The following is a 27,404-nucleotide window of genomic DNA, read 5'->3' on the forward strand; positions in this document are numbered from 1 at the left end:
GCCACGATAACTCGTCACGTGACATTCTCGCCATTAACGATTTCATTGGCCAGCGAAGGGGATCTGTGGGAGTAATCCTTGGATATTTTATTCCATGATCTAAAACATTTATATTTAGGCTATTAAGACGCTACATACAACAAAATTAATTATAGAAACAATTATTTTGCATCAAGTGAACATTCCTACATTGGAAAGTTTGTTAATGATACATTTGAAAATTATATTTATTACGATGCAAAATATAATTTCTCCCGAAATATCCCTTTCCCATATCATGGCCTACAAGTATTGTTGACAGACTACAGTGAGCTTTAGAAAGGTTTGGTGATTCATTAATAATGTAGTAAACGAAAAAAATAGTTTAAATGATTATGTGCATTCCAATTCGAGATGGTGATATGGATTTTCCTTTTACAGTCGCCACAAAACCCCTTTTGTGTCGGAAATGAAATGCCCGGATGATTGAACTTCCAAAATAATATTTTACCACGTGGGCTGATGTTTATTGTTTACGTACGAAACACGTGTTAGCTATGGTAATCGGCAAACTTGTGAATATAACACAATTATCCGTTTCTCGTCACTCCTTATGAAATATCAATATATATTGGGATAACTGCTGTATATGTACGTCGAATGTGAACTTAATTTTATACTCTATTAAAAAGTATGTAGCCTAATTAATGCAAGCAGTGCACGTGCATCATGAGCATGCTCACTTATGCAGACATTCAGTAGCTTTTTATAGCACGGTACTTCTTTAAACCAAGAATGAAAATTAATGATACTCCAGATCAAAAGTTGTCAAAACTCTGTCCACACATACTCAACAATTGCTGCTCTTCCTAAAGTTTATTATGGTTGGGTTTTTTTTCAGATGAAGAAAAAACCCTTTCATAGTTGCTGGCTTGCAATCTTGACTGTGTTCGTAACATTAAACTATAGTTCATCCATGGACTGTCCTAATTCATGTCAATGTACAGTGGATAATTCTGGAGCATTCAACGTGGACTGTACAAAACTGGAACTCACAACTTTCCCTGAATCGGTACCAGTTAGTACAACTAAGTTAAACATCAGCAACAACAGGATGACTTTCTTGGAAAGACTTCAGGAGGAAGATACAGTATATTCCAATGTCACAGTTTTGGATTTAAGTAATAACAGTCTTGTTGATATTAATGATTTTTTGCAATCATTTCCTAATTTAAAGTATTTACATTTGAAGAAAAATGAATTAACTGAAATTCCCAAGTTTTTACCTGAAACACTGGCAGTATTATATGCAGATATAAACATGATCAAAAGTCTATGGAATCTAAATGGGAGTCGTCTAAGAGAACTCTACCTCAGTGATAATTTTATTGATCTTAGTGGTATTAGTAGTAAGCAAATGAAAGGAACACACAAAACCATTGAACTATTAGACCTTGAAATTTTGGACCTTGCAGGAAATCAGATAAGGGAAGTAGATGATAAAACATTCAGCAGATTTCCCTCGTTGAAGCACATATCTCTATCAAACAACAGAATATCAAATGTGTCTTTTGTGAAGGAATTGAAAGTAGTTGAAGTCCTAGATCTAAGCAATAACTCCATTTCAGAATTCACTAAAAATGTTTTTAAAAATTTGCATAGCCTACGATATTTGTCATTGGCATTTAATAATTTTGTAAGTTTGCCGAAACATTTCCCCACTCTTGAATGGCTGGACATGTCATTTAATAATATCAGCCATTTGACAGAGGAGGTGGATAAAAAAGAGCTTTACCCTCATGATGTGTTTCTATTGGGGGGTAATCCATTTCACTGTGACTGCCACCTACAATGGGTTAAAGACTTATATGAATTACGTATTTACTTATTAAAATATATTGACGTTAAGATAGAGAAATATGTCCCAGTTTGTGCAACACCTATAAATTTAGCTGGGAAGTCCTGGGACTTGGTCGACTCAGAACAGTTTGTATGTTCTGGTAAAGTTGAAAATCCATTAATGGAAGATGAATCAATTGCGACAGATCTTCACCGGTCCTCAGAACTACATGTGAATTTTGTTGGACAGAATTACATCAAATTAAGTTGGACGCCATTGCAGTGGGATTCAAAGTCACAATCAAGGGAGACAATTTTGGCATACCGAAAATTTGGTGGAGAGAATATTTGGAGGGAGGTATTAGTCCAAGGTAATGCAGGTGTTTACACTATAAGAGATTTAAACCCTAACACTGCATACATCGTCTGTCTGAAGGGAGGTATAGCCCCGGACAAGAGCTGTGTGGAAGTGGTCACTCCGAGTCAATCTTGGCTAGAAGACAATGTATATTTGTGCTGGGTGGCTGCCCTTATATTCATCATCATTTCTGTCATACTGACTCTTTGCATGTGTTTCTTCAAAGGTGACATTCACAAGAAGCAGCTATAAATCTGCAGTTAATTTTATTTTGTATGAAAAAGAAGTGATTTTCTAAAAACCAGAATAAAAACATCTAGAGAATGCATATTGTTTGGTGTATTGTTTTCTTCAGTATAATACATATACTTGTATTGTTGAAAAAAGAAATGTTAAAGACATTTAATTGAAATTCAATATTATATTTAGTTCCGTTTCATCCATTATGCTGATCTGTTTGAACATAAATGGTGCTATTTTCTGAGCACAGTTACAATGTAGAGGATGTGTGTATCTATTGGACCAACAACATTAAAACATCATGTGACCAAGATGTCAGTTCAATGGTTAAACATCATGTGACCAAGATGTCAGTTCAATGGTTAAACATCATGTGACCAAGATGTCAGATTCAATGGTTACACATCATGTGACCAAGACGTCGGATCCAATGGTTTTAACCAAACTATTACATGGTTTGTACATTTTTTTATACCGAAATTCCAGCAATTTTCCAGCACTTTCAGTCTTCCAGGTGCATTTTCTGTCCAAACTTGTAGGGAATTGAGATTATTTTTGTCTTTAGATGAAAAAAATAAAACAATATGTTTAAAAGGTAAAATGATCAAAAGATCTGGATATTATATGGAAACTTAAAATAATTTTGATGATTAAAATCTTTTTATAATTTTCTTGTGATAGATTACTAATTTACTTTGAATCTGAAAGAGCATGTTTACAAGGCAAGTGTGAATTCCAATACTTTCAAGTACTTGTGAGCAAATTCCAGCCCTGACCCCCAATTCCAGCACCTTCCATCATCCGTACAAACCATGTATTACCCTTTCATTATGATGACTTGATTATGATTGTGTTAGGGGGATCACAATAGTTCAGTTGGTTAGAGGGCGCTATGTCAGGGGGATCGCGAATGCTCAGTCGGTTAGAGGGCGCTATGTCAGGGGGATCTCGATAGCTCAGTCAGTTAGAGGGCGCTATGTCAGGGGAATTGCGAAGCTCAGTCGGGTAGAGGGCGCTATGTCAGGGGGATTGTGATAGCTCAGTAGGTTAGAGGGCGCTATGTCAATGGGATCGTGATAGTTTAGTCGGTTAGAGGGCGCTATGTCAGGGGGATCGCGATAGCTAAGTCGGTTAGAGGGCGCTATGTCGGGGATCGCGATAGCTCAGTCGGTTAGAGGGCGCTATGTCGGGGATCGCGATAGCTCAGTCGGTTAGAGGGCGCTATGTCAGGGGGATTGTGATAGCTCAGTCGGTTAGAGGGCGCTATGTCAATGGGATCGCGATAGTTCAGTCGTTTAGAGGGCCTGATGTCAGGGGGATGACGATAGTTTAGTCAATTAGAGGGCGCTATATGTCGGGGGGATCGCAATAACTCAGAGTACCTGCCACGTAACCTCAGGTGAAGATCCAAAGTGCAATGGTTTGGCACTCCCTACCCTTGTTGGTTTGTATTTCTCTTGGGAAGCTGAGAAACAGACCGGTCTGTGCTGTTGTGGTTGTGTCCTTGGGCAAGACACTTCACCCTTATTGCTCTGGATGGCATGTGATTGGTCTCCCATATATTGTTCAGTGAGGTATTCACCAACTACTACAAGGATATCCCGCCTCAAATGACCCTGGCTATTCAGGGGGCGATAAACCAAGGAAACAAACACAACACTAGCACTACTATGGAACTGACCTCAATCTTTGCAAGGAAGTCAACTTTCCTAATTTGTCACTTTCATTAAGATTATAACTGGTCCTAGGATCTTGGGTTACTAATTTTACCCCAAAGTTTAACTAAAGTCAAAATTTATGGTACACTGAATCCTACTCAATTAGCTAAATTGTGCACTTAAAAATCTCAGAAGGGAGAACTAAATACCGCTGTAAAACCAGTGACAGGGAAAAGTTTCCAGATGAAATCTTGGTTGTAATGATATTTTTGTAACTTTTTTCTAATGGAATGCTTTGTATCTGGAACAGAGTTTTTGTTGAACGATGGGATATTGTATTGGTATATCATCATGTTATAGGTGGAGGGTGAGCATATATGGACATGAACTGGGCAACTCCAGAAATAAATTTGAACACTGACAGGTCAGCATTGAAGGGCCTTGTTGTAGGGCAATCCCTTATCATCATTGAGAAACCCTTATGTCTCCCAGATTGACATTTGAACTTCAAAACAATTGCAAGAGAGCAAAATATACATTAACAGGTATACACATCCACCGCCATATTTGCTTGGTTTATCAAAAGGAAAATATTAGTATAAAACTCTTTTGTAAGGTTTGATTTGTTTTATTTAAATCCTAAATACCTCCTCCAATAAGAACCAGGGACAGAACTGGAGATCTACTTTGTACTACTGAATTCTGTGCACGTGTGCTGGAGGGTTTTGATATTATATGGTACTGTTTAAATAAAATTACTTTTGTTGTTGGTTAAATCCCTGACAAATCTAGAGTCCTCCCATAGATGTTTCAGGAATTGCCCTTTAAACAGAATATCTAACACTCAAATAAAACTCAAATTAAACAGTAATTTTTACAACCTTTAATGTTAACTTGCATAAACAATATGTCAGATGTATAAATGAAATATGAAAATGATATAATGGTGAATTTCTTTGTGCAAATATTATATGGTCACATACATTGTGAATTTGTAGAATATGAATTAAGTATAGTGATATATAAAGTTATATAATGTAAACAGTTCATGAGACGACACGTTTTTATAAAGCTGCTTGATTCAATGTTCAGATGAGATCGGATTAGACACCCTAAGCCATGAGATCAAACTCCAGACACCTCTCTTTTGAAGTGTTGATATTTTAAGTGAACATTTTCTTTTAAAACCTCAGCACTATTTGTTCATAGGGGTATCCTATACTAGCTATCACATAATGTTTAACAAAAGGCCCATGGGCCTTGACGTCACCTGAGTTTCAAAATATTTCGGTTAATTTAATTGACCCTTTTTGGCCCCTGACTCATCAGTCCAAGGGGTTATTCAGGGCCAACAGGTGAAGTTAGAATGAATTCCAATAGAAATCAAACAAATGAGAGTCAAAAATGTGATTTCCCTATGTAAACTATTATACTTTCTAGCTTATATTAGCTTTTCATGATAACGTTTTCATTTTAAATCTATAAAAATAATTTATACAAAAAAAACCCAACTCTTCTTGCGTTCGTTTTGTGATTTCAGACAGATTTCTACTAATTGCATGATACAGCTAAATGTAATTACTATGGAGACAGATCCTTATAATTCACACACACTTTAGACAGTGACACAACATACACAGCTGATATCGACTGTCAACCTTTATATAAAACAACAGTCCTATATATACATGTATATGTATTATGTAATATAAAAACAATAAACAAATTTGTTTAAATTTCAGTATTCATCAGTATAACTTTGTTCAGTTTAACAAGACTGACTATTTCATCATTAAATTTGTAAGTAGATCCTCAATATTGGTGTTGCATGCATATATGGTGTGTATTTCAGACTAACTGACATTTTATATCGCATTTGAAGAATGCTTAAATCTTAAACAATTCTCTTAAACATCTACACTTGAAAAAGATGAAAACTTCACTGAAAAATTTCACCGGAATAATGGTTTTCATTCAATAAAATTATATTGCATATAAGTGGTATATGAATTTTTTTCTAGTTGCCGAGCTCCCATGCCAAAACACTATGTGAGTTTATGGACATACAAATAAATGTATTGCTGTTACACAAAATTTATACAAACTTCTATAAAGAACTCACTGAATGTGTTTATAATGTGTTTATAATGTGGTTATAATGTAATGTCTTCATAAACAACGTCCAGGTATCACGTGACCTGTAACAGATTCCACTGTTTAATAATAACAGAAGTTACAAAAATGATATGTAGGATAGCTTTATACAGGAAATAGGTTATACCTCGGTAGGTGTTTGACACGTAAACAACTAGTGTATGCTTACCAACTAGCCAGTGACGAAGCCACCAAAAAGAAACAAGAGGCACAGAGGGCCTGTACCACTCACCTGAATATTTCCACATTTGCGAAAAAACGTGGTGCATGTATAGCAGAACTTTAAAATATTCCTCCATTTCCCCTGTAGGGCCTGGCTCCTCTGCCCCCATTGAGTCGCCTTCACTCAATAACGCTCCAGACGAAATTTGATCAAAATTATATCAGTCGTTCAGGACTACTGGCAGTAGTGATTTTAAAGAAATGTTGAGGGGAAAATGCACAATGGCATGTAACAGGCATATTTCATCTTTCCTTGAATATATACATGTATTGGAAATATCACAATATGGAGCTTTAAACATGATAAAATATCAACATGTTTTGTTTGTAGTTTTATCACAGTCTATTGTAAAATTATTCAAGACTTACCAGAAGTATCATTTGGACCTTGGATTAAGCATTTATAGGAGATAAGGTTTCAAAAACAAAATACTTAAAATGAAATAATTTTGGAGAATTCTCTACTGTTATATACAATTTAGCATACTTTGGAGTTAGATGTGAACAGTTGTACAAGGACAAAATCCAACTTAAGTAATTTTCAGTTCTAAATTGCAATATGACTTCCATGAAAAGTACAACCATAAAATCTGTGGAGATATTGAATAAGTACACACAATAAGAGCTTACAACCTACTTCCACACACTAATGCAACATTTATTCATCATCCTCTTCATCCTCTGAACACATATTCTCTTCATCCTCGTCCATCCGTTTGGCATCCCCTACCTGTGGAATTTCATTTTTGCCTATTCCATTGGTAGGCGACAAATCGGAATGAATGGCTGCTCCAACAGGAGTTTCAATATTGTTACTTAAACTAAGTCTGGCAGTTGTATCCGCAGCTACTGGCGTAGTACCTGTCGTAGAACCATTCGTTACTGACGAACCGTTTTGTGCTGGGTTCGAAGTTGATCTTGTTCTTGTCTTGGCTCCGGCCCCAAACACAGGGATATGAGTCTTGTGGACAGACTGAAAATTGTTTTTACGAAACGCCATAATGCAATGAAGATTACCACCTGGCTTTTTAGCCTTGCGTTTCTGAAGTCCTTCTTCCAGGCGTCGAATGTTGAGATACTCAGGATTGACACAGTTAAGGTCTGTCGAGATGTCCTCCCACCTAGAGGAAGAGATTAGTCATGGTTATAGTGATAGTCTTCTAAAGATACAATATACTATATATTTATCTTATGACTTTTATGTCATACGTTATATATATTAACTGTAGATAGTAATATTGTTATGACATCAGAATTAAGAAAACCAATGTGTATGACAATCTTAGGTTAATTTGGCGACATCAATTAATATCTGAAATTTAACAAAGTAAGAATATTAATTTGAAGAGTTTTTACATAACTTTATTCTTAGTTTGTCATAGAATTATTAAATGTTAATTATTTTGATTCCATACGAGAGATTTCCAGTGTTACCTTTTACAATGTATACTGGGATGTTTAATGGCGCAGTCGCCTATCAGAATGTGTGTTTCTACGTCCTCCTGGGCCAAAGGTCCACTGAAATGGTCAACATGATCGTTATCATACCAGATAAATGTGTATTATAAGTACATGTAGTGGGAATGTAAGAACAGATTCTCAAACTCTATCTAAACAGAGAAGAACCCCTCAAATCTGTCCATTATATATCTGTCCATAGATATTATCTGTCTGTTAGATAATTGTCCATTAGATAATTAAAACACTCCATTAGTTATCTGTCCATTAGATATCTGTTCATTACATATACCTGTTAATTAGATATCTACACATTACATATACCTGTTAATTAGATATCTACACATTACATATACCTGTTAATTAGATATCTACACATTACATATAATTGTCCATTAGATATTTGTTTGTTACACACCTGTCCGTTTGATATTTGTTTGTTACACACCTGTCCATTAGATATCTGTTCGTTACACACCTGTCCATTAGATATCTGTTCGTTACACACCTGTCCATTAGATATTTGTTTGTTACACACCTGTCCATTAGATATTTGTTTTTGTTACACACCTGTCCATTAGATATCTGTTCGTTACACACCTGTCCGTTTGATATTTGTTTGTTACAAACCTGTCCAGTAGATATCTGTTCGTGACACACCTGTCCATTAGATATTTGTTTGTTACACACCTGTCTATTAGATATCTGTTCGTTACACACCTGTCCATTAGATATTTGTTCGTTACACACCTGTCCGTTAGATATTTGTTCGTTACACACCTGTCCAGTAGATATCTGTTCGTTACACACCTGTCTATTAGATATTTGTTCGTTACACACCTGTCTATTAGATATCTGTTCGTTACACACCTGTCCATTAGATATCTGTTCGTTACACACCTGTCCATTAGATATTTGTTTGTTACACACCTGTCCATTAGATATCTGTTCGTTACACACCTGTCTATTAGATATCTGTTCGTTACACACCTGTCTATTAGATATCTGTTCGTTACACACCTGTCCATTAGATATCTGTTCGTTACACACCTGTCCATTAGATATTTGTTCGTTACACACCTGTCCATTAGATATTTGTTCGTTACACACCTGTCCATTAGATATTTGTTCGTTACACACCTGTCCATTAGATATTTGTTCCTTACACACCTGTCCATTATATATCTTTGTTACACACCTGTCCATTAGATATTTGTTCGTTACACACCTGTCCATTAGATATCTGTTCGTTACACACCTGTCCATTAGATATCTGTTCGTTACACCTGTCCATTAGATATCTGTTCGTTACACACCTGTCCATTCAGTAATATTTTTTACTGGTACTTTACCTGTAAGCCTCCTCGGCCTTGAGAGGTGTATCCTCATACCCAATCGGACAGAAGTAATGGTTTTGGCAGTGGTAAATATAGGCAGTATTAGGGTCTCGCAGTCCTTTCTTAATAGCCTGGAGTGCCATGTCTGAAGTCAGCCCAAAAGTCTTGTCCTTACCATGAGGTTTGTATGTAAAGTAGCTCTGCCCACGGACCTTGAAGTGGTCGTTTAGCCTCTTGAACCATCTAAAAAGTATACGTGTTTAATTTATGTATTAATGTGTCAATACGGACCAGGTGATAACCCAATTCATAAATTTAAGTTAGTTTCAAAAGCTCGTGCTAAAAATCTTAATTTATTGTATCATTGTGAAATCACAGGGACTACAAATTAAATTCCTACATCACAACAGTAGTCCATACATAGATATTTCATGGATTAATAATTGTAATACCTATAATTTATATATATAGTGTGTGGGTTGTGAATATCATTTGTGCCAAGCCATTGTATTTGAAATATGAGTTTAGGTGCTGTAAACAAGAAATCATTTATCAACTTTTACTCTGACAATTAAATAAATTTAACAATAAATTATTTATCAAATTTTACATTGACAATTAAATAAATTTTAAATAAATTATTTATCAAATTTTACACTGACAAAGGTTAAATTTTACACTAAATCATTTATCAAATTTTTCACTGACAATGGATACATTTTACAATAAATTATTTATCAAATTTTACACTGACAATTGATATACAATGTTTTTTACAATAAATCAATAATCAAATTTTACACTGATAATGAAATAAATTTTACAATACAGGTATTTTATATTCCAAATTTTATGAGAATCAACTCCAAAAATTGAATTTAACCAAACTGAAGTTATCTCCCTTAATACATTTTTGGACAGAGCCCCACTAAAATTGCACTCTTCTCCTTCTAGAATATATCTTCCGGTCACTCGATTTGTAGCTCTTCTGCTTCTGGAAGATCTTCTACCTCTTCCGCCTCAAAGCTGGAAGATTAATCTTCCAAGATGGAGGCGACCATGTTTTGAATGTGCAAGTGATGAGTTTCACTAGAGAAGGATTTATGACACATACATGCACGTGTTTGTGTCATAGTGTTTGAGAAAACTTAAAAACTTGTTTATTTTGGGTTATATTCTCCCAGTTTACTCGATTTACATATAACGGAATGTGATCTTCTTAGAAGGCTTCTCTTCCGAGAAGAGTGCAAATTGAGTGGGGCTCGTAACTTAAGAAAATAGTGGGTGAATATGAACTAAATCTGTTTATGGAAACGATTCCATATAAGTTTTACAAAACTTGTTTCTGAATCCTCTGTAACTACTCTTTGTTATACTTATTTGAAAATGGAATGAAATAAAGTTTATATTTAATCTGTTCAAGGGTTCAGGGTACAATGAAATAAAGTTTATATTTAATCTGTTCAAGGGTTCAGGTATAATGAAATAAAGTTTATATTTAATCTGTTCAAGGGTTCAGGGTGTAATGAAATAAAGTTTATATTTAATCTGTTCAAGGGTTCAGGGTGTAATGAAATAAAGTTTATATTTAATCTGTTCAAGGGTTCAGGGTACAATGAAATAAAGTTTATATTTAATCTGTTCAAGGGTTCAGGGTACAATGAAATAAAGTTTATATTTAATCTGTTCAAGGGTTCAGGTATAATGAAATAAAGTTTATATTTAATCTGTTCAAGGGTTCAGGGTGTAATGAAATAAAGTTTATATTTAATCTGTTCAAGGGTTCAGGGTGTAATGAAATAAAGTTTATATTTAATCTGTTCAAGGGTTCAGGGTACAATGAAATAAAGTTTATATTTAATCTGTTCAAGGGTTCAGGGCGTAATGAAATAAAGTTTATATTTAACCTGTTCAAGGGTTCAGGGTGTAATGAAATAAAGTTTATATTTAATCTGTTCAAGGGTTCAAGTACAATGAAATAAAGTTTATATTTAATCTGTTCAAGGGTTCAGGTATAATGAAATAAAGTTTATATTTAATCTGTTCAAGGGTTCAGGTATAATGAAATAAAGTTTATATTTAATCTGTTCAAGGGTTCAGGGTATAATGAAATAAAGTTTATATTTAATCTGTTCAAGGGTTCAGGGTATAATGAAATAAAGTTTATATTTAATCTGTTCAAGGGTTCAGGGTGTAATGAAATAAAGTTTATATTTAATCTGTTCAAGGGTTCAGGGTGTAATGAAATAAAGTTTATATTTAATCTGTTCAAGGGTTCAGGGTGTAATGAAATAAAGTTTATATTTAATCTGTTCAAGGGTTTAGGGTACAATGAAATAAAGTTTATATTTAATCTGTTCAAGGGTCTGGGTGTAATGAAATAAAGTTTATATTTAATCTGTTCAAGGGTTCAGGGTGTAATGAAATAAAGTTTATATTTAATCTGTTCAAGGGTTCAGGGTATAATGAAATAAAGTTTATATTTAATCTGTTCAAGGGTTCAGGTATAATGAAATAAAGTTTATATTTAATCTGTTCAAGGGTTCAGGGTGTAATGAAATAAAGTTTATATTTAATCTGTTCAGGGTTCAGGGTATAATGAAATAAAGTTTATATTTAATCTGTTCAAGGGTTCAGGGTGTAATGAAATAAAGTTTATATTTAATCTGTTCAAGGGTTCAGGGTATAATGAAATAAAGTTTATATTTAATCTGTTCAAGGGTTCAGGGTGTAATGAAATAAAGTTTATATTTAATCTGTTCAAGGGTTCAGGGTATAATGAAATAAAGTTTATATTTAATCTGTTCAAGGGTTCAGGGTGTAATGAAATAAAGTTTATATTTAATCTGTTCAAGGGTTCAGGGTGTAATGAAATAAAGTTTATATTTAATCTGTTCAAGGGTTCAGGGTGTAATGAAATAAAGTTTATATTTAATCTGTTCAAGGGTTCAGGGTATAATGAAATAAAGTTTATATTTAATCTGTTCAAGGGTTCAGGGTGTAATGAAATAAAGATTATATTTAATCTGTTCAAGGGTTCAGGGTATAATGAAATAAAGTTTATATTTAATCTGTTCAAGGGTTCAGGGTGTAATGAAATAAAGTTTATATTTAATCTGTTCAAGGGTTCAGGGTATAATGAAATAAAGTTTATATTTAATCTGTTCAAGGGTTCAGGGAATAATGAAATAAAGTTTATATTTAATCTGTTCAAGGCTTCAGGGTACAATAACATGCATGACAGTCTGTCAGAGAATACATACAAATTGGGCTGAGCGACAACTTTACAATGAAACATGAGAAAAAGATGTATTTTAGTTACGTCATGAGTGTTGCGTTTCCAGTGAATGGCCCGAATCTGATCTCGTCAAATGGTGGCTTAAACCCAAGGATGGCAAGAGCCTCTTCTTGTGTTAAAGGTTGTAGACTGAAAAACAACGACATAAACATTAGCGTAGGATATATATATATATATGGTTTATAGCAAAAATAATAATGAACTTGACCTTTCTTTGGTATGCACAAAATCTACAATAATGTGTCATTCCTGTCGGGTGGCCCACTTATCGATAATATAAAGTATATGTGACAGGGTATTCTTAAAGTATCATCTGGAGAAATGGTGGCAAAAACCAATTAACATAATGAATTTCAATCGACAAGTTGATGGAATTCAAATACAATTGTACTTATCATAAGTTTGAACACTTATAACCAAATTTGGTAAAGATGTCCTCTGGTTATACTTCTAGGCCTTTTGCTACCATCCCTGGATGGAGGAGAGGAGGGGAGGGGGTGAGGGAGGGAGGGGGAGGGGGTGAGGGAGGGAGGAGGGGAAGGGGGGAGGAAGGGAGGGGCGGGGGTGAGGAGGGGAGGGGGTGAGGGAGGGAGGGGCGGGGCTTGTACATGGATATAATAGTCTGTCTGCGCTTTGATTGGCTTAGTAACATACTTCACTCAGTGATTGGTTACTTGCAGTCTGTGATGCCACAATTCATAGAGGTACAAGTGAGGACATTAATTGCAAGATAAATTGACTTGGTTTGGTTCAGTTTATTTTGTTTTAATGTCCTATTAACAGCCAGGGTCATTTCAGGATGTGCCAGGTTCTGGAGGTAAAGCTGGAGTACCCAGAGAAAAACCACTGGCCTACAGTCAGTACCTGGCAACTGCCCCATGTAGATTTCGAACTCGCAACCCAGAGGTGGAGGGCTAGTGATAAAGTGTCGGGACACCTTAACCAATCGGCAGATAAATTAGTTAAGTCAGAGAGGTATGAATGTTCTTACAAGACTGTTGGTCATTGGTCATTCCAAGAACAAGGGAGGTACTGTTGTTTGGTTACGGTCTCAGAAATCGACAAAATAAGGGAGACCTTGTTCACAACATACCTAAGTAACTCAACAGTACTACCTAGACAACAGCTGGTAAACAGTTGTCCACTCGTGGATGCACTAAACATTAAATTATATGTTCTATTATCTCTTTTAGATAAATTTTCAGCATATTTATTATAACCTATGCAAGCTTCTTTATACTCATCTGTCTCAAACTTTACTCTGACTGTTTACAAATAAATGAGTAAAAGCTGTTGATTGCCCTCTTAACTTTCTGGAAATCTAACATTTGAAAAGAGTTATGACAAGACGGCTTACTTTCCATTGCCAAGTGTGCTAAACAGGAAGTTCCAACAGGAGACAAGGGAGGTAATTCCGCATGACTTGCTGTACTGTGGTCGACTCATACACACCCTGCAAATATAAGTTTGGATGAGAATGGAATTCAGATTGCTACTTAGCTTTGTATGGTGAACCTCTGCCTCTGGGTAACTCAAACATTTGTTTGAAAGTTTCAACTATGTGAACCAGGATCTTCTTATTTCAAATTCCATGTTTGCCAAATTTTCAAAGGAAGGGGACTCGGGTTCTGGACCCTAATTTAGACATGTTTTCAGTAAAATTTTGAGTAATTTTCCGTAAAACCGTTTCTTTGTTAATGATTTAAAAAGCAACTAGTCAAGCCAAAAGAGCAGCTTAAATTGTATTGTTTTTAGTTTTCAAGACAGGTCATGTACAGAATTATGTTCCGTCATTTAAAATTTTGATCAAGAAGAATTACCACCAGAAACCTAGGAAGTTGGCAGTAATGCAATTTACAAATTTCAAACTAGTACTATGTACCAATTAATCCTAAATGACCATACCATGTACTTTTTTTACCCAATTACATAAATTTGAAGTTTTAAACAATAATGCTGTTATACATACCAGCGTTTCATATCAAAGACTTTCCTAGCAGAGATGAGTTCTGCAGTTACTTTCACACATGGAGGGAATGTATGGGCTTGAGTCGTCTCCCTTTGCCGTTGAGCTTGATAGCACTTACAAATACAAATAAATTGAAAAAATAAAACAACACGTTACACATGACAAAAATTTGTGTCCAGGAGGTGATGGTCTAATTGTTATATAGGTGTATTTCTGGACAAATTCCAGCACTAATCTTGAAACATATATATACCGTATTTGACCTAATAAGGACGCAGGGCACGAGTAATTGACAGTGGGGGTGCCGTTATTATGATTATTTATTCTGAAGTTTTATGAAACGGACTATACCTTATTACTATTACTTTATCACTCAGTCAAAGATTTACATCCTTGAAAAAAGGTAGGGGTGCCCTTATTAGGGCAGGCACCCTTATTAGGTTAAATACAGTATATGTTATTACCACAATGACATGTACATGCAGAATTTTCCTGACGATTTTGTGATTTTTGAGAAATTGCCACCTAGTACTGTGTCTTAATGTGTAAGAAAAGTGTCAGTATAAGCAAGATGGCCAAATACACACTGATAGGTGATGTTTTTGTTTTTAAATTAATAATTGAACACATTTGATCAGTGTGACAGTCGAAGGTTGGTCAAGGTCATTCAATTGGACAAACTTTTCATTCTTTCATCAATGTATGCCAGTCCCAATATCATCACTTTGGGCCTTTTGGTTATTGAGAAGCTGCTTAGATATATTTCATACACTTTGACCCATGTGACCTTGAAAGTAGGTCAAGGTAATTGATTTTAACAAACTTTGTACCATTTCATTCCAGTATGCTAATGACCCAATTTCATGACCCTAAGGCCTGTAGGTTATTGAGAAAAAGTTGAGAAAGTAAATTGTTTAAGAAGCACAACATGCTGCTGGGCAAATTAATCAGTGGAACAACTATTTTGTACTGACTACTGTACTGATTAGAAGGATATCCAAAATACAAAGTGACACACCTTGTGTGACTCTTTGATACATATATCTGTTACTCACCTGGTTTCTTGATTTTCCTGGCAGGAGTTATGTCTGAAACATCCACCTCCCAAGCCATTTCTGATGAAACCTCTTCATTATCACCATCTAAACCATCGGTTGTTATCTTCGGTGACAGATTTTTAGACTCTGGCTTGGTTGTTTCCGGTTTTCCTGCCTCCATCTTTGGTCCCTCTTCACCTTGATTGTTATTTGAACTATATTTAGATTCCTTTGACTTGGATCTATCGTCACTAGGAAAGGATGGAATCATACTTTTCCTCTGTTCCTTCACTTTCTGTCTATCTTCTTTTGTTTTAGTATCCATTTGAAACGAAGGAATCATTGACGGAATGCTTGACCTCTGATCCCTAATGAACTTTGACCTTTCATCATATTGTGGCTTGTCTTCAAGTGTAACAGAACTGACCAATGATGCTATATTTGACCTTTGATCTTTGGTCTTTTCATCACTTGGAACATAGTTTGATGTAACAGCTACTATGTCATTACAAGTGACCCCTGACCTTTGTTCCTTGACTGGGGATTTGTCTTTAGGAGCAGCAATTTTTGTTGGGCTATATGCTAATGTGCGAGGGGCATGACCTCCGTGTTGACCTTTGCCAGGGGCTGTGCTGTCTCCCCCGCCATCTGTAAACACAGTTGTTGATCCTGTTTCTCGACTCTCAGGTTTTTCACTGCGGAAACCATTGATTGGTGGAAGCTTTGTGAGGTCAGCGGATGCCCTAGATGGCGTACTTCCTTGACGACTTGCTTGCATCCTTGATCCAACTTCAATTCTGGGACCCTGAAGACGGGAACCGGACTTCCTGCTTGGAGGGACATTTCCATCATAGTAGGATCGCTGATGTCGTTCCATGGATTTGCTCATTCCTTCTGCTAAAGACCCTGTAAATACCAAAGTTAAATACTGTTATAATTGTAGATATGTAAAATGTAAACTTTACTTATTTTAAAAAATTTGTGAAACAACTTATATCGACTTATATCCAGTACACCTTTAGGGTATGTACAGAGAAAAAGGGCCAGACTGAGGTCGTGTACACCTTTAAGGTATGTACAGAGAAAAAGGGCCACTTAACTTTATGACTATAGCGATTTAAAGGAATCCATGAAGGTTAGTGTCACCATTTATGCAAAATCTGTTCCCCTTCCCCTAAAGATGTTTCTGATCAAATTTGGTTCAAATCCATTCAGTACTTTGTGATAAGAAGCAATTTAAAGGATTTGCTTTTATTTTCCCTATTGGGCCCTGCCCTTTTGGCACCAAGGGGGTCAAAGTCACCATTTATGCAAAATCTGTTCCCCTTCCCCTAAGGATGCTTCTGACTGAAATGGGTTCAAATCCCTTCGGGCCACGTGAGCTACAAATGTATCATCATCAGTGCAAATCACAGATTAATCAATTAAATGCATATTGTGATGATATGCAAAAGTTTCACATTAATCATAATGGCATCTGTAAATATATATTATAACACTCATTTGATATGGACAAAAAGTACAATAATTAAGACATTTGCTATGTATTTACCGATTCCTCGGTGATGTCCACGAAGTTGAAATCCCGCCATTTTTGCTCTTTGTTTGAAAATTTCAACTAAATGCTATCAAATCTGTTTCACCTCATACAACATGTACAACTAAAATCTTTTGTGTTATACATCATACATCCATGTCATTTTCAGAATCATTTGTTTGAGAATTATGATATGCTCTGGACCAATATTCCTGTAACACTGATCAACTGCCTTACAAACATTCACATGATTGAGATGCAGTACCTTAAAGTAGACAGACAAGCCGGTACAATAAAACACTGTGCGTAAGTCATTCCGGCGACACAAATATGCAGCTTGTTTTTTTAATTTCATAAGGGAACAAAGTCACAATCGAGATCTCTTCATATACTCAATGTGACATTGTATCTGTAGTTCTACCATTCTGTTTAATGCACGATTCAACCTTTCAAAAAGGATTTCCTATTTCGAACACTAGCATGAAATCTCTAACCGTCAAAAATTATTTCATGTTTCTAAAATTTCGTTTGAAACCTTCAAACAAGATTTTCTGTTTCTTAAAATGTCCAAAACCTTAAAGAAAATTCCTGTTTCTGATGATTCTAAACCTTCAAAGATGATTCCTGTTTCCAATAATCTCAAACCTTCAAAGATGATTCCTGTTTCCAATAATCTCAAACCTTCAAAGATGATTCCTGTTTCCAATAATCTCAAACCTTCAAAGAGGAATTCCTGTTTCCAATAATCTCAAACCTTCAAAGAGGAATTCCTGTTTCCAATAATCTCAAACCTTCAACTTGAAAGATGATTTCCTGTTTCCAATAATCCCAAACCTTAAACTTGAAAGATGATTTCCTGTTTCCAATAATCCCAAACCTTCAAAGATGATTTCCTGTTTCCAATAATCCCAAACCTTCAAAGAGGATTTCCTGTTTCCAATAATCCCAAACCTTCAAACAAGATTTTCTGTTTCTTAAAATATCCAAAACCTTAAAGAAGAATCCTGTTTTTGATAATTCTAAATCTTCAAACAAGATTTCCTGTTTCCAAAGTCATCATGGAATCACAGCTTGTTATATTCCACATGTTGACAAACAACTGACTAAACATCACACAGGTGTTGGCAGTAAAAAGCACACAAGACTCCACCCCTATCTTTATACCATAGACACTTTCTGGTCAAAATGTATATATCTACCGGTCCCAAAGTCATAGGTATGGGCAGTAAGGGACTTCCCAGGACCAGCCAACAATAAATATGTGTACCAGGGGTGTACCTCGGACATTGTTCTCCCCAAACAATATATCGGCTGTATGATATGTATATTGTTTTTGTTCAAAGCATTTTTCAACGTCTGATGAATCCAATACTCCAATTTCAATATTTAGTCATTAATTTAATAAAGTTGTAATTTAATATCTTCTAAAAATAAATGGTATCTAAAATTATAGTATCATATTTCCAAAATATTTTTCTGATCTAAATAAAACACATATTAAATGGCCTCTCCTATCATCGTTCCTATGGACGACAGACAAAATTAAATTAAACATCTGAAATCATACTAAGTCATCCCTATCGATTAACATTGGAACGATCTGTCATTTATTTAGATTGATTCATTTAAATTATAAGGGGAGACAGGAAGATTTACCATTAAAATCCTGTCTCAATAAGATAATCCTGGTAATCTTGGTAAGCCTAGCATTAACAACAAAAATAAAATAATTAATAATAAATATAAAATGTTTATAACCATGAGGTTCACAAATAACAAATTAATATCAAGAACATCACACTTTTAATGGAAAATAAAATTTGATTTTTTTTTTTTTTTTTTAAGATGATTTTTGAATTCTTTTTTAAATTTTGTCAAGCTGACAATGCTGAACATGATCAGGACAGATCTTATCAACATGTACAGTGGCTATATATATGTAGAGAATATATTTGTAGACAATGGCGTTTAATCACAAAACATAAAACTCATGCATCAGGAAACAATATACACAGTTAGATGTGTGTATTTTAAATGACATTACCAAATCGTAGACACCCTATTTTGTATTTACATACTGAGCAGCTGTATCCTCTTAATTCCATGTTTGTATGTGTGTAAGAAAGATTCCATAGGACAATAAATACTGGCCGCTCAAGTCTGTAAGATTGTTGCATGTAGCTTGTAAATTATTTTCTGCCTTAAAATTTACCAAAATGTCATGCTTGACCCTACAATTGAAACTGAGACAGATGACATCGTATGTAATTAAAAAGAAGCCCATGAGCCTTGATGGTCACCTGAGTTTTGAAATATTTCAGTTAATTCAATTGACACTTTTTGGCTCCACCCATCAGTCCAAGGGGTCAGTCAGGGCCATCATGTGCATACATTAAGCCGTCATCCCATTTTAATGTTAATAAAGTTAGAATGAATTCCAATAGATATCAAACAAATGATAGTCAAAAGTGTTATTTCCCTTTATGTAAACTACAGTCAAGTTTACCCCCTTCACAGGGGCAAACATGAGACCCAAGTGTAATGAAATTCACAATTTTGATAAAGCAACTTACCCTTCCATCTATGAAAAGTAATTGATTCTACCTTATTTTGTGTCATGAGAAAATTTTTGAAATTTCAGTTAATTTGACCCTTTTTGGCCCCGCCCATCAGCCCCTGGGAGTCAGTCAGGACTAACATGTGCATATCATCAAACTGTCATTCCATGCTGATATGTGCATGCTAAATGTACCTAGTTAAAATGAATTCCAGTACAAATCCAACAAATAATATTAAAAAAACTGATATCACTATATAAACTATAGTAAAGTTTACCCCCTCCCCAGGGGCAATCGTGAGACCCCAGGGTCATGAGATTTATAATTTTGGTCAAGCACTTTAAGACCCTTCCATCTATACTATAAAGAGTTTGATTCCACTATATTTGAGAGTAACGAAGAAGGTGTTTAAAGTTTAAGTCAATTTGACCATTTTTGGCCTCACCGGGGGATGGGGACCAAATAAATCACAATTTTGGTTAACCTTCCAGCTTCCAGCTAGCAACTGGCTATATAACCTGAACCAGACACAACTGGTTATATAACCTGAACCAGAGACAACTGGTTATATAACCTGAACCAGAGACAACTGGCTATATAACCTGAACCAGAGACAATTAGTTATATAACCTGAACCAGAGACAACTGGTTATATAACCTGAACCAGAGACAACTGGCTATATAACCTGAACCAGAAACAACTGGTTATATAACATGAACCAGAGACAACTGACTACATAACCTGAACCAGAGACAACTGACTATATAACCTGAACCAGAGACAACTGGCTATATAACCTGAACCAGACACAACTGGTCATATAACCTGAACCAGACACAACTGGTTATATAACCTGAACCAGAGACAACTGGCTATATAACCTGAACCAGAGACAACTGGTTATATAACCTGAACCAGAGACAACTGGTTATATAACCTGAACCAGAGACAACTGACAATATAACCTGAACCAGAGACAACTGGTTATATAACCTGAAACGGAGACAACTGGTTATATAACCTGAACCAGACACAACTGGTTATATAACCTGAACCAGAGACAACTGGTTATATAACCTGAACCAGAGACAACTGGCTATATAACCTGAACCAGAGACAACTGGCTATATAACCTGAACCAGAGACAACTGGCTATATAACCTGAACCAGAGACAACTGGTTATATAACCTGAACCAGAGACAACTGGTTATATAACCTGAACCAGAGACAACTGACAATATAACCTGAACCAGACACAACTGGTTATATAACCTGAACCAGAGACAACTGGTTATATAACCTGAACTAGAGACAACTGGTTGTATAACCTGAACCAGAGACAACTGGTTATATAACCTGAACCAGAGACAACTGGTTATATAACCTGAACCAGACACAACTGGTTATATAACCTGAACCAGAGACAACTGGCTATATAACCTGAACCAGAGACAACTGGTTATATAACCTGAACCAGAGACAACTGGTTATATAACCTGAACCAGAGACAACTGGTTATATAACCTGAACCAGAGACAACAACTGGTTATATAACCTGAACCAGAGACAACTGACAATATAACCTGAACCAGAGACAACTGGTTATATAACCTGAACCAGAGACAACTGGTTATATAACCTGAACCAGACACAACTGGTTATATAACATGAACCAGACACAACTGGTTATATAACCTGAACCAGAGACAACTGGTTATATAACCTGAACCAGAGACAACTGGCTATATAACCTGAACCAGAGACAACTGGTTATATAACCTGAACCAGAGACAACTGGTTATATAACCTGAACCAGAGACAACTGGTTATATAACCTGAACCAGACACAACTGGTTATATAACCTGAACCAGAGACAACTGGCTATATAACCTGAACCAGAGACAACAACTGGTTATATAACCTGAACCAGAGACAACTGGTTATATAACCTAAACCAGAGAAAACTGACTATCTAACCTGAACCAGAGACAACTGGCTATATAACCTGAACCTGAGAGAACTGGTTATATAACCTGAACCAGAGACAACTGGCTATATAACCTGAACCAGACACAACTGGTTATATAACCTGAACCAGAGACAACTGGTTATATAACCTGAACCAGACACAACTGGTTATATAACCTGAACCAGAGACAACTGGTTATATAACCTGAACCAGAGACAACTGGTTATATAACCTGAACCAGAGACAACTGGTTATATAACCTGAACCAGACACAACTGGTTATATAACCTGAACCAGAGACAACTGGCTATATAACCTGAACCAGAGACAACTGGCTATATAACCTGAACCAGAGACAACTGGTTATATAACCTGAACCAGAGACAACTGGTTATATAACCTGAACCAGAGACAACTGGCTATATAACCTGAACCAGAGACAACTGGCTATATAACCTGAACCAGAGACAACTGGTTATATAACCTGAACCAGAGACAACTGGTTATATAACCTGAACCAGAGACAACTGGTTATATAACCTGAACCAGAGACAACTGGCTATATAACCTGAACCAGACCACGCTATTCCAAAAGGCAAAAGACTACTAGAGAAATGGCTCTATTGTGAAGTTATCGTGAACTGTTTTGTAGTTACACTGGGGATAATTATCCCAATGAGGCGCGTTACACTGAGGATAATTATCCCGATGAGGCGTGTTACACTGAGGATAATTATCCCGATGAGGAGCATTACACTGGGAATAATTATCCAGATGAGGCGCGTTACACTGAGGATAATTATCCCGATGAGGCGTGTTACACTGAGGATAATTATCTAGATGAGGCGTGTTACACTGGGGATAATTATCCAGATGAGGCGCGTTACACTGAGGATAATTATCCAGATGAGGAGCGTTACACTGGGGATAATTATCCAGATGAGGAGCATTACACTTGGGATAATTATCCCGATGAGGCGTGTTACACTGAGGATAATTATCAAGATGAGGCGCGTTACACTGAGGATAATTATCCAGATGAGGAGCGTTACACTGGGGATAATTATCCAGATGAGGAGCGTTACACTGAGGATAATTATCCAGATGAGGAGCGTTACACTGGGGATAATTATCCAGATGAGGAGCGTTACACTGAGGATAATTATCCAGATGAGGCGCGTTACACTGAGGATAATTATCCCGATGAGGAGCGTTACACTGGGGATAATTATCCAGACGAGGCGTGTTACACTGAGGATAATTATCCAATGAGGCGCGTTACACTGAGGATAATTATCCAAATGAGGCGCGTTACACTGAGGATAATTATCCAGATGAGGAGCGTTACACTGAGGATAATTATCCAGATGAGGAGCGTTACACTAGGGATAATTATCCAATGAGGCGCGTTACACTGAGGATAATTATCCAGATGAGGAGCGTTACACTGAGGATAATTATCCAGATGAGGAGCGTTACACTGGGGATAATTATCCAGATGAGGCGCGTTACACTGGGGATAATTATCCCGATGAGGCGTGTTACACTGAGGATAATTATCCCGATGAGGCGTGTTACACTGAGGATAATTATCCCGATGAGGCATGTTACACTGAGGATAATTATCCCGATGAGGCGCGTGACACTGGGGATAATTATCCAGATGAGGTTTGTACCTACAATGTACCTATGTACCTACCTATGTACCTACCTATGTACCTATGTACCTACCTATGTCCGTCTCCTTCAATATGAGAGCTGCATTCTGAGCGGCTTTGAAGTCCTCATTTGTCACATGTGTGAGTAATTCCTCAACCTCTCGTATCAGACGTGAGACAATAGCGGGGTCTATCCCAGAATAGATGTAACCTCCAGCGGCCTGTCAATATAATGAGCTCAATGAAAAATGTTTACATGATGAAGATAAAATTCAATACCAATGAAAACAAGACTATTTGGTGCATTACAATCCTGGATCAGACGTGAATCTATATATATTTCTTAAGAACGCACAGATGATGAGTTCGTGTAAGAACTAATTTTACACACTGAAAATTCTGTAATTGCATTACTGTCATATATGGATAAATTCAGGAATATCACTAATTTCAGAAGGTGATATTGTGAAGTTCAATGCAAGTGAACTCATTCCCAAGTAAGAAGTTCTAGAGGTAGTGCAGAAGATCAAGCTGAATTTTATCTTTAATGTAGGTCAAAGGTCAAGATAAAGGGACAAAGGGACTTTCTTGTGATCAATGACATCCTGTCTGACACATTGGTGAATCCATGACCCAAAGTGTGAAGTTCCAGTGACAAGCAGTGCAGCAGTCTATTGAGCAGGTAAACCTGTTCTTTGATATATGTCAAAAGGTCTAAATATAGGTCAGGGTGACCTACTTTTGATACATGACACATTGCCTTAATCCATGCCCCAAGTATGAAGTTCCAGTGACAATTAAGTAGTGTAAAATGTTATAGACCCCGGACCAGAAGGAGGATAGAAAGACAAAGTTAAATTAATGCGAAACTATAATCCTCCCAGTTCTCGGTCGGGGATTTAATTACCAGAAACGAAAAAAAAGAAAAAAAAACCAAACAAACAAAAGCCAAGAACCAGTGAATATCAGCATTATAAATTACGAGGCTGAAATTCTTGCTCAAAATGTATAAAATTAGGGCAAAATAAGAACGAAAAATATAGATTTGCATGGCGGCATTGAAAAAGTACAAGGACATAATCAGACCAAGGGTATCATTTCACAAAGCGTCCGAATTTTTATGGAAGTTAGATTTAAGAATATCAAAGCGTTTCACAAAACTTCATTACTTACGAATGTTTATAACTTATGTCAAAAACCTTGTGTAACTTTACGTCAAATCCAACCTGCCATAATGTGCGAAAACAATTTAACATCATATGGAAACAGAAAATAACTTTGTCGTACAACTGTGTGCAGTGAGCAAAACCTGTGAAAATTGTGCTGTTACTGTTTGTATGACCGCATGATACAAACACTAATTCCAATTGGAATTCAACAGAAAATTTCATCTTCTCTCCATAATACGGTTGTTTGGATAGAACAAAATAAATGTCCTTGTCTGTGTACAGGACACATGTAGACCTGCACACTCTTTCAACTTGAAAGTGTTTTTTTTTTTTACCTCCAGATTAGAGAGCAGCATTTTTTCACTGGGAGAACATACAATTTGGACATAAGATATGAAAATATTTACCTTTGTGAAACAGAATTACGAACTGTAAGTTATGCGTAAAATTTCCATAAATATTTACGAAAATTTTAAATTAGGAAGCTTTGTGAAACAGTACCCAGGTGTTCTGGAAGGGCAAGCATATTCTTCATCAATTACACCCATGACATAAATCATTAAAGCATTTTTCAAATTCCAATTGTGAAGTTGGCTATATCAAAGACAATGCTTGCTAATAACCTTTTGTTGTCAAATTGAAAATGTCTGTGAGTAAATGATAGCAATATACTGTAATAATTAGAGAGTTATCAACAGTTTCCAATGCCATCTGCCAATGAAAGTTTTAATCATGCATGTAGCATCGCATCCATTTTCAACACTTACTTTATCTTTTCTGATTTTGACATCCTGGTGACCTTTGGGGAGCTTTGATGTCTCTCCTTGCTGGTCCCTAATGAGCTCTTGTTTCTGCCTCTCTCCTTGCTGGTCCCTAGGGAGCTCTTGTTTCTCCCTCTCTCCTTGTGGATCCTCAGGGAGCTGCTGATTATCTGTTGATTCTTGTTGATCCTTAAGGAGCTGTTCGATCTGAGCTGCCCCTTTCTGGATCAATGCTCTTTCTCTATCTTCCCCCTCAGATTCTACTTCATCGCTGTCCTCTTCATCCACATAGTCTTCCTCTTCCTCTACACCAAAACCATCGTCCTCGTATGGTAACACTTCAAAAATTTCAGGAACTTCCTGATCTTCTCCGACGAACAATCCTCCGCCACTATTAGCATTACCCATTGACCTCTGAAAAATAAAGGGAGATAACTCATGGTGTGACACACGAACTTGATATAATTTAGTCTATTGTCATTGAGACTGCTTAATGAAATGTTGTAAATCCAAAACTAATTTAACCGTTAGCTAATCAACAGACTGTGCTCATTAGGAATCTTCTCCCCTAGGACAAGATAATCCATACAACCAGGAAGGGATGAAAGACTTGTCTATCCTGTACCTGCTGCTGAAACATTCCTGAAATTCCTTTAAATGCGTGTCACACAGTTATCGATATCACAGAAAATTGTAAATGTTAGAACACATTTCATAATTATGTATTAATTCATGCAGAAGTTTTTTCCTGATTTTAGCTATAGAGAATGTAAATGTGGTTATTTCTGCAGGGTTTCATTTCATGATTTCCATATACGCGTGGAGGATATTTTCATGAAAGGTACCTGATGTTAATGTTATATTTTCTCCTCTATCCTCTTATTGCCACATGCATTGTGAAATATTGTTGTGAAATTTTTCCCTCCTTTTGCCTTCATGTATATAGCATAAAATACTACAAGGAAACATGTATATACTTAAAGGAAATACAGTTAACATCAATTAACACAGACTGCACCAAAAGTACATGTATGTGCCACCAAAAGCACTTACCGCAATGGACTTACCCCAAAGGATTTACTCAAAGGATTTACCCCAAAGGACTTACCCGAAAGGACTCACCCAAAGGACTTTACCCGAAAGGGCTCACCCAAAGGACTTACCTCAAAGGACTTACCCTAATGTCTCACCCAAAGGACTTACCCTAATGTCTCACCCAAAGGACTTACCCTAATGTCTCACCCAAAGGACTTACCCTAATGTCTCACCCAAAGGACTTACCCTAATGTCTCACCCAAAGGACTTACCCTAATGTCTCACCCAAAGGACTTACCCTAATGTCTCACCCAAAGCCCCCTTCCCCTCCCCTTGTGGTTAATATCAAAGCTTGGGGAGGGTTAATTTATGAACCACTTTTATCTTACATTTTTGAAATCGAAGATTCTGCAAAAATGATGAAGAGGATCAGTTTATCTTTTGGCATGTATGGACTTTTTTGTAGATAAATACAGTACTGAGATTACAATTTGTGCAATTGTGTAATTAAGCAGAAGGATTTCCAAGTGAAAAGCACTAAAGAATACACCACTAATACACCGGTATGCACATTTATAATTATCTTATTGAAAATGTTCACTAGGCCTATAATAAAATCGTCTCTAGTCAAGGCCAATTAAAGAGGACATTTTATACTCCTGAAAAAGATACAACTCATGTAATGTGTTAGGTAAAGAAAACTTACATGATCAGATGACCAAGGTGTCTTAGACACAGTTATTGAGTCGTTACAAAGACTCTATCGTTTCCACCACAGGACCAGGACACCACGACGCTATTCCAGACAGAATTTTAAAGAGTATCACCGAGTTTCTCCTAATTAAAAGTCAGGGAGGCAAAAATAAAACCTACTCAAGTTCTGATAAAGAAGCAGATTTCTAGTCTCAAGTGTGACCTGGCAGAAATAAGTAGTTCAAGCTGTTGCTAGATTACAGAAAATTGATTTCTACATCTAGTCTACAACTTGTGTACATGTTATCAGCCAGAAATGGAAACAACATCTAACAATACTGAACCAGGCCTCTGTAAAACGCACTGATGACATGGTAGCTATATACACGCGTAGCTCCAGCATGCATGTTACTTGTACATATCCAGCAGTAAAATGCCAACAATAGACATTTTAAAACAATTGAATTGAATG

General features: G+C 36.2%; 2 protein-coding genes across 2 annotated transcripts in view; one reads left to right on the top strand and one right to left on the bottom strand.

Moving 5' to 3' along the window:
- Positions 1-4: 4 nt before the first annotated feature.
- LOC117341658 (leucine-rich repeat neuronal protein 3-like) lies at positions 5-2,504 on the top strand. The gene is made up of 2 exons (XM_033903520.1): positions 5-322; positions 881-2,504. The coding sequence occupies exon 2, from the start codon at positions 881-883 to the stop codon at positions 2,426-2,428; it is 1,548 nt and encodes a 515-aa protein (XP_033759411.1). The 5' UTR covers positions 5-322; the 3' UTR covers positions 2,429-2,504.
- A 2,437-nt stretch (positions 2,505-4,941) lies between these two features.
- Positions 4,942-27,404, bottom strand: part of LOC117341867 — a 34,846-nt gene continuing 12,383 nt past the window's right edge. Inside the window, exons 3-12 of the mRNA XM_033903728.1 lie at positions 25,211-25,618; positions 23,348-23,495; positions 15,568-16,455; positions 15,381-15,388; positions 14,513-14,625; positions 13,901-13,996; positions 12,568-12,672; positions 9,261-9,488; positions 7,885-7,968; positions 4,942-7,571 (exon numbers count right to left, since the gene is read on the bottom strand). Coding sequence (XP_033759619.1) covers positions 7,109-7,571; positions 7,885-7,968; positions 9,261-9,488; positions 12,568-12,672; positions 13,901-13,996; positions 14,513-14,625; positions 15,381-15,388; positions 15,568-16,455; positions 23,348-23,495; positions 25,211-25,612 — 2,535 coding nt within the window. The 5' untranslated portion in view covers positions 25,613-25,618 and the 3' untranslated portion in view covers positions 4,942-7,108. The remainder of the gene's footprint in view (positions 7,572-7,884; positions 7,969-9,260; positions 9,489-12,567; positions 12,673-13,900; positions 13,997-14,512; positions 14,626-15,380; positions 15,389-15,567; positions 16,456-23,347; positions 23,496-25,210; positions 25,619-27,404) is intronic.

The sequence above is a fragment of the Pecten maximus genome, chromosome 14 (assembly GCF_902652985.1).
Source record: "Pecten maximus chromosome 14, xPecMax1.1, whole genome shotgun sequence".
NCBI lineage: Eukaryota > Metazoa > Mollusca > Bivalvia > Pectinida > Pectinidae > Pecten > Pecten maximus.